We start from the raw sequence: 17,284 nt of genomic DNA, 5'->3' as shown, positions 1-17,284 counted from the left end.
AAATCTCCCCCCCAGGATATTTGTGCCCCTCAGGTTCAGATGTAGACCATCCTGTCTGTAGAGGTCCCACCTTCCCCAGAAAGAGCCCCAGTTATCCAGAAATCTGAATCCCTCCCGCCTGCACCATCCCTGTAGCCACGTGTTTAATTGCTCTCTCTCCCTATTCCTCATCTCACTATCACGTGGCACGGGAAACAACCCAGAGACAACAACTCTGTTTGTTCTAGTTCTGAGCTTCCATCCTAGCTCCCTGAAAGCCTGCCTGACATCCTTTTTTTAAAAATATATTTTATTGAAATTTTTTTCCCTGAGCAACATTTTTCCCGCTTACAAAACAAGCGAAACGATAACAGTAACAAAACAGAAATTTTAAAACTTTTTAACAATAATAATAATAGTAGTAATAATATACAAGTAACAAAACCTCGTACTCTATTGACCTATACTCAACTGCCTCCCCCCCCCTCCCCCCTGGGTTGCTGCTGCTGGTCATCCGTCTTCCCTCTAACGTTCCCCTAGGTAGTCGAGAAATGGCTGCCACCGCCTGGTGAACCCTTGAGCCGATCCTCTCAGGGCAAACTTTATCTGCTCCAGTTTAATAAACCCCGCCATATCGTTTACCCAGGCCTCCAGTCCGGGGGGTTTCGCCTCCTTCCACATGAGTAGGATCCTGCGCCGGGCTACGAGGGACGCAAAGGCCACGACATCGGCCTATTTCGCCTCCTGCACTCCCGGCTCTTCCGCAACTCCAAATAGAGCTAACCCCCAGCCTGGTTTGACCCGGGCCTTCACCACCTGCGAAATCACTCCCGTCACTCCCTTCCAATACCCTTCCAGTGCCGGGCACGCCCAAAACATATGTGCATGGTTTGCCGGGCTCCCGCCACACCTCCCACATTTGTCCTCCACTCCAAAGAACCTGCTCAATCTTGCCCCCGTTATGTGTGCTCTATGTAGCACCTTAAATTGAATCAGGCTAAGCCTGGCGCATGAGGAAGAGGAATTTACTCTGCTTAGGGCATCAGCCCACATACCCTCCTCTATCTCCTCCCCTAATTCTTCTTCCCACTTTCTTTTTAGTTCGCCCACCGACTCCTCCCCCTCTTCCCTCATCTCTCTATAAATCTCTGACACCTTGCCCTCTCCGACCCACACCCCTGAAAGCACCCTGTCCTGTATCCCCTGTGTCGGGAGCCGCGGAAATTCCCTCACCTGTTGTCTAGTAAACGCCCTCACCTGCATATATCTCAAGAAATTCCCCCGGGGTAACTTATACTTTTCCTCCAGTGCTCCCAAGCTCGCAAAAGTCCCATCTATGAATAAATCTCCCACCTTCCTAATTCCCAACTGGTACCAGCTTTGAAATCCTCCATCCATTCTTCCTGGGGCGAACCTATGGTTGTTCCTGATAGGGGACCCCACCAGGGCTCCTCGCACCCCTCTCTGTCGCCTCCACTGTCCCCATATGTTCAGTGTTGCCGCCACCACCGGGTTCGTGGTGTACTTTTTCGGTGAGAACGGTAGCGGCGCCGTCACCAGCGCCTCTAGACTCGTCCCTTTACAGGACCTTCTCTCCAGCCTTTTCCACGCCGCTCCCTCACCCTCCATCATCCATCTACGTATCATTGCCACATTGGCGGCCCAATAATAATCTCCCAAGTTCGGTAGTGCCAGTCCTCCTCTGTCCCTACTGCGCTGGAGGAACCCCCTCCTTACTCTCGGAACTTTCCCTGCCCACACAAAGCTCGTAATGCTCCTATCTATTTTATTAAAAAAGGTCCTGTTGATTAAAATAGGGAGACATTGAAATACAAATAAGAACCTCGGGAGGACCATCATCTTAATTGCTTGCACCCTGCCCGCCAGCGATAAAGGCTGCATGTCCCACCTCTTAAAGTCCTCCTCCATTTGTTCTACCAGCCGTGTCAGATTAAGTCTGTGCAAGGTTCCCCAGCTCCTAGCGATCTGAATCCCCAAGTATCGGAAGTTTCTTTCCACTTTCCTTAGCGGTAAGCCTTCTATCTCTCTACTCTGGTCCCCTGGATGTATCACATATAATTCACTCTTCCCCATGTTTAACCTATACCCCGAAAATTCCCCGAACCTCCTCAAGATTCGCATAACCTCTATCATCCCCCCGCTGGGTCCGACACGTATAGCAATAGGTCATCCGCGTATAACGAAACTCGGTGTTCTTCTCCCCCTCTAGTCACCCCTCTCCATTTCCTGGAGTCTCTCAGCGCCATGGCCAGAGGTTCAATTGCCAGCGCAAACAACAATGGAGACAGCGGGCATCCCTGTCTTGTTCCCCTATATAATCGGAAATACTCCGATCTATGTCGACCTGTAACTACGCTTGCCGTTGGAGCCCCATAAAGAAGTCTAACCCAGCGAATAAATCCGTTCCCAAACCCAAACCTCCTTAACACTTCCCATAATACTCCCACTCCACCCTATCAAATGCCTTCTCTGCGTCCATTGCCGCCACTATCTCTGCCTCCCCCTCCACTGAGGGCATCATTATCACCCCTAATAGCCGTCGCACGTTAACATTCAATTGTCTCCCTTTTACGAACCCTGTCTGGTCTTCGTGCACCACCCCTGGGACAGAGTCCTCTATCCTCGATGCCAGCACCTTTGCTAGCAGTTTGGCGTCCACGTTCAATAGTGAAATAGGTCTATAGGACCCACACTGCATCGGATCTTTGTCCCTCTTCAAAATTAGCGATATCGTCGCCTCCGACATTGCCGGGGGTAGTGTCCCCCCTTCCCTGGCCTCATTGAACATCCTCGCCAACAACGGGGCCAACAAGTCCACATATTTTCTGTAGAATTCCACCGGGAACCCGTCTGGCCCCGGGGCCTTCCCTGCTTGCATGCTTCCCAGTCCCTTAATAACCTCGTCCACCTCAATCGGCGCCCCCAGGCCTGCCACCGCCTGCTCCTCCACTTTCGGGAACCTCAACTGGTCCAGGAACTGCCGCATCCCCTCCTCTCCCTCTGGGGGCTGAGACCTATACAGTTCTTCATAAAAGGTCTTAAACACCTCATTTATCTTTCCTGCCCTTCGCACAGTGTCTCCCCTTCCATCCCTAATTCCTCCTATCTCCCTCGCTGCTGCCCTCTTTCGCAGTTGGTGCGCCAGCAGGCGACTAGCCTTTTCCCCATATTCATACCTCCTCCCCTGTGCCTTCCTCCACATTACCTCCGCCTTTCTGGTGGTCAGAAGGTCAAACTCGGTCTGGAGTCGTCTCCTCTCCCTGTACAGCTCCTCCTCCGGGGTCTCTGCAAATTCCCTGTCCACCCTTAAAATCTCCCCCAGTAATCTATCCCTTTCCTTGGCCTCTGTTTTCCTTTTGTGGGCCCCAATAGAAATCAGCACTCCTCTGACCACCGCATTTAGTGCTTCCCAGACCACTCCCACAGGGACCTCGCCGTCGTCATTGACCTCCAGGTATCTCTCGATACACCCCCTCACTCTTGCACACACTCCCTCATCCGCCATCAGTCCCACATCTAATCGCCAGAGTGTTCTCTGCTCCCTGTCCTCTCCTACTTCCAGGTCCACCCAATGTGGGGCATGATCCGCAACCGCTATGGCTGAGTATTCAGCTTCTTCCACCCTAGAGATCTTCGACCTTCCTAGAACAAAAAAATCTATCCGGGAGTACACTTTATGGACGTGGGAGAAGAAGGAATACTCCCTAGCCCTGGGTCTAAGAAATCGCCATGGATCCACTCCCCCCATTTGGTCCATAAACCCCTTAAGTACCTTGGCCGCTGCCGGCCTTCTTCCAGTCCTTGAGCTGGATCTATCTAGCCCCGGGTCCAGCACCGTATTGAAGTCCCCTCCTAAAATCAAATTTCCTGCCTCCAGGTCCGGAATACGCCCCAGCATCCGTCTCATGAACCCCGCATCGTCCCAATTTGGGGCATACACATTAACCAACACGACCTCCATTCCCTCCAGCCTACCACTCACCATTACATATCTACCTCCACTATCTGCTACGATGTTCTTTGCTTCAAATGCTACCCGTTTCCCCACCAAAATGGCCACCCCTCTGTTCTTTGCGTCCAGTCCTGAGTGGAACACCTGTCCCACCCATCCTTTCCTTAGCCTAACTTGGTCCGCCACCTTTAGGTGCGTCTCTTGGAGCATAACCACGTCTGCCCTTAGTCCTTTCAAATGCGCGAGCGCTCGGGCCCTTTTTATCGGCCCATTCAGGCCTCTCACGTTCCACGTGATCAGCCTCACTGGGGGGCTACCTGCCCCCCTCCCGTGTCGACTAGCCATTACCTTCTCTAGGCCAGTCCCATATACCGCCTCCGCGCTCCCGCTCGCTCCCCCAGCGTCGCATTCCGCCCCCGACCGCCTTCTCTTTAGCCATTTCCTTTTGGATTTCCGCAGCAGCAACCCAGTTGTCCCCTCCCCCCCTCCGCTAGATCCCTATCTAGCTTGATTGCTCTCCCCATATCACTTCCGTAAGTCAGCTGACTTCAACTGACCCCGGCTACTCCTGCTCGCTCCTCGGCCCCCCCGGTGTGAGGGAACTCCCTTGCGCCTGTTTTCCTGCCTTATTCTTTCTGGCGCGGGAACATCCCTTTACCTGTCCCGCCTCTTATGGCGCAGCTCCCTTTCCCCTCCCCCTCTCCTTCCCCATTCTCTGACTATGTCCCGCCTCTCCCCCCTCACCGGCGCCCACATTTCCCCAGTGTCCCCCCCCCCCCCCCCTTCCCTGTTTACTTCTCGCTTAACTTTCACCATCCCATTAACAAAAACAATAATAACAACAATAACAGTTCCCTGAAGCATCAGTCCCTCAGTTCCGGTCCAGTTTCTCTTCATTGATGAAGGACCATGCTTCCTCCGCCGTCTCAAAATAATAGTGTCTCTCCTGATGCGTGACCCATAGTCTTGCCGGCTGCAGCATCCCAAACTTCACCTTCCTTTTGTGCAAAACCTCTTTGGCTCGGTTGAAGCTCGCCCTCCTTCTCGCCACCTCCGCACTCCAATCCTGGTAGATCCTTACCACCGCATTCTCCCATCTGCTACTCCGCACCTTTTTGGCCCATCTCAGGACCTCTTCTCTGTCCTTAAGGCGGTAGAATCGCACGATTATCGCCCTCGGTGGTTCTCCCGCTTTTGGTCATCTCGCCGGGATCCGATTTGCCCACTCCACCTCCATGGGGCCCGCAGGGGCCTCAGCACCCATCAGTGAGCTCAGCATCTTACTTACGTACGCTCCACAGTCCACTCCTTCCACACCCTCCGGGAGACCTAGTATCCTAAGGTTCTTCCTTCGCGCTCCATTTTCAAGGGCCTCAATCCTGTCAACACACTTTTTATGAAGTGCCTCGTGCGTCTGAGTCTTGACCGCCAGGCCCAGGACCTCGTCCTCAATACCTGACACCTTCTGCTCCACCACGCGAAGTTCCGTCTCCTGGGTCTTTAAAGTCTCCTTAAGCCCCTCAATTGCCTGTAACAACGGGGTCATTACCTCCTTCTTCAGCAGGTCCACGCACCGTCTCACCACCTCGTCCTGCTCAGGCCCCCATGTCACCTGTGGTTTCTCCGCCGCCATTTTGTTTCACTCCCTCTCTCTCTCTCTCTCTGATCTTCTGGCTGCAGATTCTTCGGGCTGCAGCCGCCGCCGCCGGTTTTTCCCTCCGTCCTTCGGGGGGGACTCCCTTCCCTCGCGCCTCGCACCGGGTTTTACGGCCGTCCAAGCTCTTAAAAGAGCCCGAAGTTCCGTCGGAGCTGGAGCCGCCGAAACGTGCGGCTAGCTCATCCCTGCCGCAACCGGAAGTCCTGCCTGACATCCTTGTCCCCTTTCCTACCTATGTCGTTAGTGCCAATGTGGACCACGACTTGGGGCTGCTCCCCCTCCCCCTAAGGACCCGGAAAGCACGATCCGAGACATCACGTACCCTTGCACCTGGGAGGCAACATACCAAACGTGAATCTCTCACGCTCCCACAAAATCTCCTATCTGTGCCCCTGACTATCGAGTCCCCAATTACTAATGCTCTGCTCCTCTCCCCCCTTCCCTTCTGAGCAACAGGGACAGACTCCGTGCCAGAGGCCCGTACCCCATGGCTTACCCCTGGTAAGTCCCCCCCCCACAAGTATCCAAAGCGGTATACCTGTTTCTCAGGGGAACGACCGCAGGGGATCCCTGCACTGACTGCTTCTTCCCAGTCCCTCTTACAGTTACCCATTTATCTCCAATCTTTGGTGTAACTAATTCCCTGAAGCTGCTATCTATGACCCCCTCTGCCTCCCGAATGATCCGAAGTTCTTCCAACTCCAGCTCCAGTTCCCTAACTCGGTCTTGGAGGAGCTGGAGATATATGATAGAATTCTTCACCATGATGGAGAATGGCGAAGTTGATTCTGAAACTAGGGGCACGATTCTCCGACCCCCCACCGGGACGGAGAATCGCCGGGGGCTGGCGTGAATCCCGCCCCTGCCGTGTCCCGAATTCCCCACCATCAGAGATTCAGCAGGGGCGGGAATCGCGCCGCACCGGTCGGCGGGAATCGTGCCGGTCGGCGGGACCACCCTTAGGTGCAACTCGGGATGGCAATAAATGCTGGCCTTGCCTGTGATGTTCACATCAAAGGAGCCAATTAATAGAAATAACTTTAATCTGTAAATTATGCAGTTACTAACAAATGACAGGCTGTCTATAATTATTAAATTAAATGGAGAATTCCGCACCTTTGGGGCGGCCCGACGCCGGAGTGATCTGCGCCGCTTTTGGCGCCGGGTAGCGGACATCGCGCCAGTTTGCGGAGAATCCCGCCCTAGGTCCTGAATCCAAATAAAGGGAACCAAGGTGGTATGAAGCGTGAGTTGGCTATGATGGATTGTGGAATGTTACTGAAAGAGACGACAGTGGATAAGCAATGGCAAACATTCAAAGAGTGCAGTTGTTCATTCCTGCCTAGGACAAAAATAAAATGGGAAAGATGGCCAAACCATAGAGATAGTATTTGATCCAAGGGCATACGAACTGGTCAGAAGAAACCGCAGACCTGAGCACTGCTGCCTCTCAGCGCCGAGGACCCAAGTTTGATTCCGGCCCCATGTGACTGGGTGGGTCTCACTCCCACAATCCAAAGATGTGCAGGGTAGGTGGATTGGTCACGCTAAATTGCCCCTTAATGGGAAAATAAAATGAATTGGGTGTTTTAAATTTATGAAAAAATAAATAAAAAGGGAGGTAGAGAGAAAACAGGGAATTATAGATGAGTAAGCCTGATGGCGGTAGTGGGGAAAATGCTAGAGTCCATTTAAAAAGATTTAATAGCAGAGCACTTGAACACAATGGGGGGATCAGACAGAGTCAGCATCGATGTACGAAAGAGAAATCATACTTGACAAATCTGCTAGAATTCTTCGAGGCTGTAGCTAGTAGAGTTAATGAGGGGATGCCAGTGGATGTGGTTTATTTGGACTTCCAGAAGGCTTTCAACAAAGTCCCATATAAGAGATTAGCATATAAAATGAAAGCACTGGGGGTAGTCTATTGAGATGGATAGAAAACTGGTTGGCGACAGAAGACAGAGAGTTGGAATAAACGGGTCTTTTACCAAATGGCAGGCAGTGACTAGTGGGGTACAGCATGGATCAGTACTAGGACCCAGAGTTTCACAATGTCTATTAATGATATAGATTAAGAAACTAAATGTAATATCTCCAAATGTGCAAATGACACGATGCTGGGTGGGAGGGTGAACTGTGAGGAAGACACCGAACTGCTTCAGTGTGATTTGGACAAGTTGAGTGAGTGGGCAAAAGAATGGCAGATGCCATATAATGCAGATAAATGTGAAGTTATCCACTTTGGTAGCAAAAACAGGAAGGCAGATTATTATCTGAATGGCTATAGATTGAGAGAGGGGAATGTGCAACGAAACCTGGGAGACCTTGTACACCAGGTGCTGAAGGTAAGCATGCAGATGCAGCAGGCAGTAAAGAAGGCAAATAGTATGTTGGCCTTCATTGCGAGAGGATTCGAGTAGAGGAGCATGGATGTTTTGTTGCAATTATACATGGCCTTTGTGAGACCACATCTGGAATATTGGGTGCAGTTTTGGTCTCCTTATCTGAGGAAGAATGTCTTTGCTATGAAGGGAGTACAGTGAGGGTTTACCAGATTGAAACTTGGAATGTTGGGACTGACGTATGAGGTGAGATTGAGTTGGGTAGGATTATATTCGCTGGAGTTTAGAAGAATGAAGGGGGATCTCACAGAAACCTTTAGAATTCTAACAGGACTAGATAGAGTAGATGCAGGAAGGCTGTTCCCGAGGGTGGGGGTGTCCAGAACTGGGAGTCACAGTCTAAGGATATTGGGTAAACTATTTAGGACTGACTTAAGGAGAAATGTCTTCACCCAGAGAGTGGTGGGCCTGTAGAATTCGCTACCGCAGAAAGCAGTTGAGGCCAAAACATTGTAGGTTTTCAAGAAGGAGTTAGATATAGCACTTGGGGATAACGGGATCAAAGACTTTGGGGGAAAGGGAGAACACGTTACTTTCTTGGAAGATAATGAATGGCAGAGCAGGGCCGAATGGCCTCCTCTTGCACCTATTTTTTATGTTTCTACAGGAACTAGGACAAGAATCATAGGATAATGCAGCTTAGAAGGGGGGCATTTAGTTCATCATGTCTATACTGGCTCTTTGCAATTTGTCCCACTTTCCTTCCCTTTTCCCATAGACCTGCTAATTCCATCTTCAACTATTTATCCAGCCCTCTTTTCGTAAGCTATTATTTAATCTGCTTCCACCACCCTTTCAGGCAGTACATTTCAGATCATAACTCAATGCAGAAACAGAAATTCTCCTTTGATTCTCTACCAGAGATTTTAAAATTGATGTCCCCTGGCCAGCTAGTCTCCAAGCAGAGGAAACAATTTCTGTATGTTCTATTAAAACCCATCCTGATTTTGAGCGCCACTAACAAATCTCCCCTTAACTTTTTCTGCCCTAAGGTGCAGATTTTAAGGAGCCGGTTTTGTAAAACTCTCATGCACAAGAGCATGAGGAGAGGTATCGACAAGTTCAGGTTACCCAGAGATAGAAGACCTTGCTCTACAGTTGCTGGCAGAGGATTGGTTAACTTGCCCTTGTAGATACAGTAAATAATTAACGATAGGTAACTGAAGGATGTGTCAGAGAGTTGTGACAGCATCTTTTCTGTACTAGCGACATCCTTCTGACAACAGTGAGCAGTAAAGGAAGAAAGCGAAACAGCAGCAAGAGGCAAAAGCAACATGACAAACATAAGATAAAATCAACCCAAAGGATTACAATGCTAAAGATGAGGGAAATGAGAAAGAGACGGATTCTGTAAAGGAAGGAAATCCTGCATGGTCATTGGAGTGGGTGAAACTGGGATCAAAATACCATTTCAAAACTCAAACACGATGCGTGCTAATGTTAATGTGCTGCAATTCCAAATTACATTTAATTTAATAATTATAGACAGCCTGTCATTTGTTAGTAACTGCATAATTTACGGATTAAAGTTATTTCTATTAATTGGCTCCTTTGATGTGAACATCACAGGCAAGGCCAGCATTTATTGCCATCCCGAGTTGCACCTAAGAAGGTGGCAGTGATCCACATCTTTGACCCGCTGCAGTCTGTGTGATGTGGGTACATCCTTCGTGCCTCTTGTAGAGGTTTGATAAAACTGGATGGCTTGCTGCGCCATTTCAAAGGACAGTTAGGAGTCATTCATTTTGCTGTAAGTCTGGAGAGGCTTTAGGACAAAACTATTTGATCTTTCCGTCAGATATACTTGACTCAAACCTACACGTTGCAAAACTGCATGCTGTTGAATTCAGCTGCCATTGTGCCGATGTGCGAGTCTTCTGTAAAGACAAATACGGAACCACCTGCTCTCCCTCTCACCACTCTCTTTCTGTTCCAGGGGAATCCGTTACCTCAGCAAGTGTTGCAGGGAGCGTTATGAAATGATCGTTCAGTTGCTGAATCAGGAAAAGTACGATGTGGTCCTGCTGCAGGAGGTGAGTTTATTTTCCGCTGTTATAGTCAGCGGTTTTGCAGTCTGCTTGTCACTCTGGGTTTAGGTCAGGTCTTTTGGACTCCCTTGTGGGGATACAGAATTGTCAATGTGAGAGAAAATCGAAAGAAACAGCGCAAATACCTCTCTCGGGGTTATTGCTAGGGTGTCATTGGGACCTCTGTGTGTTGGCACAGCACAATGACTGACTGGATGAGTGGCAGAAAATTCAGAGTGATCAGTTTTAATGAATGAGAATCAACCTTCATAGAGCTGCAAAACTGATGCTAAGTTACAAAATGTGACCCATGGATTGTACCCTTTGCGTCAGAGCTGAACCTCAACTTACCTGGGAACTTGGTGCTTGGGAAGTGATTAGCGTATTTGTGTAATGCTGTCATCGAAGAAGCATTCGAGCAAATGAAAGTGTGAAATATGTACAGTCCTCACCTGCACATACTACATACATTTCAACAAGCAACCGTCAGTGGCAATCAATCACAATGATTTTCCATCACCGTAGAAACCAATTACAATACTGCCTATTAACATTTTTAAAAATTCGTTCATGGGACGTTCATGTCATTGGTTAGACCAGCATTTACTGTGTACCCATATTTGCTCTTGAGAAGGTGGTGGTGAACTGCCGCGTTGAACTGCTGCAGTCCATGTGGTGTAGCTACATCCACTGTACTATTAGGGAGGGAGTTCCAGGATTTTGATCCAACAACAGTGAAGGAACGGCGATATACTTCCAAGTCAGAATAATGTGGGACTCGGAGGGGAACCTCCAGGTGGTGGTGTTCCCAGCTATCTGCTGCCCTGTCCTTCTAGCTGGTAGAGATCACAGCTTTGGAAGGTGCTGTTGAAGGAGCCTTGGCAAGCTGCTGCAGTGCACCTTATAGGTGGTACATTCTGGTGGTGGGGTGCCAATCAAATAGGCTGCTTCGACCTGGATGGTCATAAAGTGTAGAGTCATTTGTGGCATTGAATGAGGCCATTCGGCCCATTAAATCCACTGCAGCTCCTTCTGGAGCAATCCAGTCAGTGCCACTCCCCTGCTCCCTCCCCGTAGCCCTGCAATTTATTTCCTTCGACTGCCCAGCCGATTTCCTTTTGAAATCATTGATCGTCTCCACATCCACCACCCTCATGGGCAGTAAGTTCCTGGTCATTACCACTCACAACCCACCTGCATCTCTTGCCCAAAATCTGTGTCTCCTAGTCCTGTACAGTGAGCTAATGGAAAACATTTATCCATGTCTACCTTATATATGCCTTTAATAATCTTGTACACCTCTATCAAATTTCCCCTCGATATCAACAAACCCAACTTTTCCTTTTTTAAAAAATATATTTTTATTCCAAACGTTGCCAAAATCTCACATACAAAGGCACAGTTGCTGGCCTTGAACATTCTCAGGAACTCTGCCAAGCCCCCTAACCATGCCAAGACCGGAGGCGGCACCGCCAACCTCCATCCCAGCAGGACCCTTCTCTGGGCTATCAGAGAGGCAAAAGCCAAGATATCAGCCGTTCTCGCCTCAAGAAGGTCTGGCGAGTCCGATACCCCAAAGATCGCCACCAATGGACACGTCTTCAGCCTAACCTCCACAATCTCCGACATGGTCTCAAAAAACGAGACCCAGAACCCAACCAGCTTGGGGCAGGACCAGAACATGTGTGAATGCTTCGCCGCCCCCCCCCCCCCCCCCCCCAAACAACGGCCAAACAGGGCATCACGGTGTCGCAGTGGGTTAGCATCGCGGCCTCAAGGCGCCGAGGTCCCAAGTTCGATCCCGGCTCTGGGTCACTGTCCGTGTGCAGTTTGCACATTCTCCCCGTGTTTGCGTGGGTCTCACCCCCACAACCCAAAGATGTGCAGAGTAGGTGGATTGGCCATGCTAAATTGCCCCTTAATTTGAAAAAACTAATTAGCTACTCTAAATTTAAAAAAAAACAACGGCCACACCTGTCCTCTAATCCGGGGGCGTACCCAGTCATGTCCGCTTAAGTCAAGTGAACTATGAACTACTTTAAACTGTATCATGCTCAGCCTGGTGTACGAAGCAGTGGAATTCACCCTATGCAAAATCATATTCTATATCCCTCCCTCCCTCTAACCCCAGGCCCAGTTCCTCTTCCCACTTCCCCTTTACCTCCTCTAATGATGCTTTCCCTGTCTTCAACAACCTCCCATATATATTGGCAATCTTCCATTCCCCTATCTCATCCTGAGATGGACTGACCTGATAAACACTACACCCCTGTATGCTTCACCCGATGCCAGTGTTATGTAGTTACATTGTGTACCTTGTGTTGCTCTGTTATGTATTTTCTTTTCTTTTCAAGTACTTAATGATCCGTTGAGCTGCTCACAAAATATTACTTTTCACTGTACCTCGGTTCACGTGTCAATAAACAAAATCCAAATCCAGACAGCATCCTGTCCATCAGTGTAGGCCTTAGCAACTGGGGGAACAAAGACGGCTCTTCACAAACAAAGTTCCTTACCTGCAGATACTTTTCTCTCCGTGTCTGCATGGGTTTCACCCCCGCAACCGAAAAAGATGTGCAAGTTAGGTGGATTGGCCATGCTAAATTGTCCCTTAATTGGAAAAGAAAATAATTGGGTATTCTAAATTTATAAGAAAAACAAGAAAAAAAAACTTGGCTGGCAGCAGCCCCCTCGACAGAATCATTGGACATCCCCAGTAAATGTGGCACCAACAAGGCCGCAAACTACTTGTAAAAGTCCACCCGAATAGTCGTCCATCCCCAGTGCCTTCCACGATTGCATGGAACCAATAAAATCCATAACCACTTCCACCCAACAGTTCCTCTAATCCCTGCCTCTTCATCCTCTCCACCACCGGGAAGTCTATCCCATCCAAAAACCGCTCCATCCCTGAAGCACCCTGCGGCAGCTCAGACTTCTCTGAGTAGAAAACCTCAAAAGCTTCATTAATCTTGTCTGAAGCAATAACCAGCCCTCCCCCCTCAACCTTAACCTGGACTATCTCCCGTGCGGCCACCTGTTGCCTCAGCTGGTGAGCTAATAGACAGCTGGCCTTATCCACATGCTCATAAAATGCTCCTCGCGAGTGGCGAAACTGGCTCACTGCTTTCCCTGTCGATTCAAGCACAAACTCTATTGTAGCCTCTTTCACTCCGCCGTAGGAGTACTGCCGATCCATCTCCAAAATTGTGTCACCCAAGCTCTGTATTTCTGCCCTGCCAACCTTATCCCTGTGGGCATTGTATGAGATTACCTCCCCTCTGACCACCGCCGACAACACTTCCCAGAACGTGTAAAACAAAACCTCTCTATTCTGATTAAATCCTATGTAGTTCCCGATGGCCATAGCTACCCTATCACAAAACCCCTTATCTGCAAGAAGTGACGTGTCTAACCTCTGAGCTAGGATCGGCCCATCCCCAATCACACATGCACATAATATGGAGCATGGTCAGATATTACAATCACCGAGTACCCAGCCCCCGCTCCCCCCAGGAGTAACGCTTTCTCCACCACAAAGAAGTCTATTTGGGAGTAGACCTGGTGCGCGTGTGAGAAGAAGGAAAACTTCCTCTCCTCCCCCCATTATCAAATGATGCGAGTCAAGTTCGGGGGTGGCTGCCAACACCTTGATAAAGTTTGCGTCATCCCAATTTGCTGCACATATGTTCACTAAAACCACCGGCGCACCCACCAACACCTCACTCACCATGATGTACCACCCCGGGGTCTGTCCAAGTTCTGGCTGCTGTAAAAGCCACCCTCCTGTGAATTAAGATCGCCACCCCTCTTGAATCAAAATTTGAGTGGATTACCTGTCCCATCCATCCCTTCCTTAGCCTCATCTGATCCCGAACCCTGAAAGGCATCCCCTGCAAGAAGACTACCTCTGTGCTCAAACTCTTCAAATGGGCAAACACCTAGGATCTTTTAACAGGACAATTTAACCCCCTAACGTTCCACATAACCAGCCTGACGGGGGGTCTGCGGACTCCCCCCACCTGAGGCTTCCTACCCGACACCCCTCCCAAACGCCCTCCCCCTCCTTTCAGAACCAGAACAAATCAGTCCTCCTAGCTCAGCCAAGCAACCCCCACACCTCAAACCAAAACACCTAGCCTTATGGCCTTCCCCCCCCACAAACAAAACAGAACCCCCCCCCCCGCCTGCCGGAATCCAGCCACAGCCCCTCCTCACTTTGCTTCCGTTAACCAGCATAACCGCTAGCCAGGTGGCCCCACTTGAGAACCAGAAAAAAAAACCAACCAGAAAATACCAAACACCCTCTGACCCCAATCTCTCTTCCAAAACCTTACGTACTGGGAAAAACTCTACGCTGTGTGCCTGCTAGGCCCCACCAGACAGGGGATCAGTGGAGGTTTTTTGCCGGTTTTTCGGGTGTAAAACGCCACCGTTCCCACATCAGCATCAGCACTTAGTCTCAAAATCGGAGAATCCCGCCCCTTATTCTTGTAGAACGCATCTTGGCCTTTTTGAACCCAGCTCGTTGCTTTGCCAGTTCTGCCCTGTTATCTTGGTAGCTTCAAATGGAGTATTTCTCCCAATAACTTGCACGCGTGGCCTTCGCCCACTTTAGGATCCGCTCATTCTTCAAATATCTATGGAGACGGATTATGACCGCACATGGCGGATCCCTAGATTGTGTCTTCTGACGCAGTGACCGGTGGGCTTGGTCCACCTCGGGAGGGTTCACAAAGACCCCCTCTCCCACTCACCTACAGAGCATCTTTACCACATAATCTGTGGCACTCGTACCTGCCATGCAATCCTCAGGTTCTGACGCCTGGACCGATTCTCTTGGTCATCCACTTTGGTCTTCAAAGCTTTTTAGGCCTCCGCCATCAACGCTACCTTAGCCTCCAAAGAGGTAATGCAGTCACTGTGGTCGAGACTGCCTCGACCACCTCCTGGATCGTCGCACCCTCTGCCTCCAACCGCTGTTTCACCATCTCCAAAGTTACTCGATGGGGTGCCACTATCATCACTTTGGAGAGATCCTCTGCCATCGACTGCCTTTGTTTCCGGAATTCCCCCAAAATAAATTCCACCAATATTTCCATTTGCCATTGGGCGGCATTGGCGACACGGAGGGCTCTGCCATGTATTCTTCCACTTCCCCACGAGGGACATCTGAATCTGGTGTGGGGTCTTTACTCGACTGCTGCCTGGTGTTATATCCTGCAGACATCCCACACTGGGGGAGAAACCAACCAACTTCAATTACTTCCCCTTTCTTCCCATAAATTTGACCGTTACCTGGGTAACGAGGGCCGAAAACCACGTTGTCAAGTGAGAGCCACCTTGTGTGCGACCACTCACCCCATCGCCATCATTGGAAATCCAACCCCAGATTTTCCAACCTATCCTAACCTTGTATCTAAAGCCTCATACCCCTGGAACCATTCTGATAAATATCCACTGCACACTCTTGAGGAACTTCACATCTTTCATAAGGTTTGGTCACCAGAACTGGTACTTTAGCTGTGGCTTAACCAGAGCTTTATATAGATTCAGAATAACTTCCCTGCTTTTGTACTTGATGCCTCTATTTATGAAACCCAAAATGCCATATGCTTTGTGAACCACTTTCTCAATACATCCTGCCAACTTCAAAAATCAATGCACATGTAGCAAAGGTTCCTCTGTTCCTGCACACTCTTTAGAATTGTCACTAAGTATGTATTGCCTCTCCCAATCCCTCTGCCAAAATTCATCAGCTTACACTTCTCTGTATTAAAATCTACCTGGCACTTTTATGACAATTTGTTAGCCTATCTATGTCCTGTTGCAGGCAATCTGTATCACCCTCTATGTTTGCCACTCCTCCAAGGTTGATATCATTGGCAAATTTCACAATTTTACTCCGTATTCCAATGTAATGTGGGGTTGAGTGTTGTTGGATCTGAACTTATCCAGGCAAGTGGACAATATTCCATCACTCCTGACCTTGTAAATGGTGCACAAACACTGGGGAGTCAGGAGGTAAGTTACTCACCTCAGAATTCCCAGCCTCTGACTTGCTTTTGTAGCCACAGTATTGACATGGCTGGTCCAGTTAACTAATAATGCGAATTGTCTGGTCAATGTTAACACTCCGGTATGTTGAAGTTGGAGCATTCAGAAATAGTATTGCGATTCAATATCAAGGGGAGATGGTTGATTCTCTCTTGTTGGAACTGGCCATTGCCTGACACTTTTGAGGTGGTGGTGGTGGTGGTGGTGGTGGGGGGGGGGGGGGGGGGGGGGGGAGAAGAGATGAACAGATGTCCCCTCCTGAGCTGGATAGGGTTCACTGACACTCCGGCAGGGGCCGTGTGTGAATGAGCCACAATAGGCGGTGATGGTTTGATTTTATAGCTTCCAAAAGAAGGAGCAGGTCCTGAAATGGGCCAAAGAGATCCGGGACGTGAGGTGGGATTGAAGCAACATCTGGATTTACCAGGACGTCGAGCAGAGCTGGCGAAGAGGGGTGCAGTTTTAATAAGGCAAAGTCAGCGCTATATAAGAGTGGAGTGCATTTCTGAGTGGTGTACCCAGCGAGTTTGAGAGTTACTTATAACTCGAAAGAACATTTTTTTCAATACATCGGAGGAGGTTGAAGCTTTTGTGGGGCAGCCCGGGGCTTTCCGAGGCATAGAGCTGCCCCACAATGGGAAACCGCATTGACCGACCGGCGTAACGGAGCATCACGCTGTGGGGTAAAAAAGAAATGTGGGGCGGAGAATCCAGCCCCAGATTTTCTGATCATTATCACATTGCTGTGTGTGGGGCCTTTATACGTGCAGATTTGCTGCTGGTATGTCCTGCTTTGCTCGTGTGACTCCACTTCATTGGCTGTGAAGTGTTTTGGAATGTACAGGGAATTCCAGGCCTTCTCACTAAATGAACAAATCCGACATTTCAAAAACAAAAGAGCAAAAACGAAAAGACCGGATGTTATTTTGTTTTGCAGGTGTGGAGTGAGGAGGATTATCACTTCATGAAAAGCAAGTTGATGAGCAGTCACCCCTATTCAGTATACTTCAGAAGGTAAGGAATGCAATTATACCTGTTACAAAGAGGGTCACAGGCAGGCACGTCTTCTGTATTTTGAAAGGCACAGTGAGACAGAAGAACTTGGGAAATTATACACTGCACATGATCAGATGGGCCCAAAGCACGAGCAGGGAATTCATTGAACTAGTCTGAACCAGCCGTGACT

The 17,284-nt window shown here is 49.4% G+C and overlaps 1 protein-coding gene across 7 annotated transcripts in view; it reads left to right on the top strand.

Annotated features, from left to right (window-relative positions):
• LOC140393937 (sphingomyelin phosphodiesterase 2-like) overlaps nucleotides 1–17,284 on the top strand; it is a 99,910-nt gene that overhangs the window by 41,851 nt on the left and 40,775 nt on the right. For all 7 annotated transcript variants that reach the window (XM_072480593.1, XM_072480598.1, XM_072480597.1 and 4 more), the window contains exons 4-5: nucleotides 9,951–10,047; nucleotides 17,036–17,112. In XM_072480593.1, the coding sequence (XP_072336694.1) occupies nucleotides 9,951–10,047; nucleotides 17,036–17,112 (174 nt within the window). The remainder of the gene's footprint in view (nucleotides 1–9,950; nucleotides 10,048–17,035; nucleotides 17,113–17,284) is intronic.

Source organism: Scyliorhinus torazame, chromosome 17 (genome assembly GCF_047496885.1).
Source record: "Scyliorhinus torazame isolate Kashiwa2021f chromosome 17, sScyTor2.1, whole genome shotgun sequence".
NCBI classification, from domain to species: domain Eukaryota; kingdom Metazoa; phylum Chordata; class Chondrichthyes; order Carcharhiniformes; family Scyliorhinidae; genus Scyliorhinus; species Scyliorhinus torazame.
Note: the sequence above shows the minus strand (reverse complement) of the source record. Positions and strands in the feature narration are given on the sequence as shown.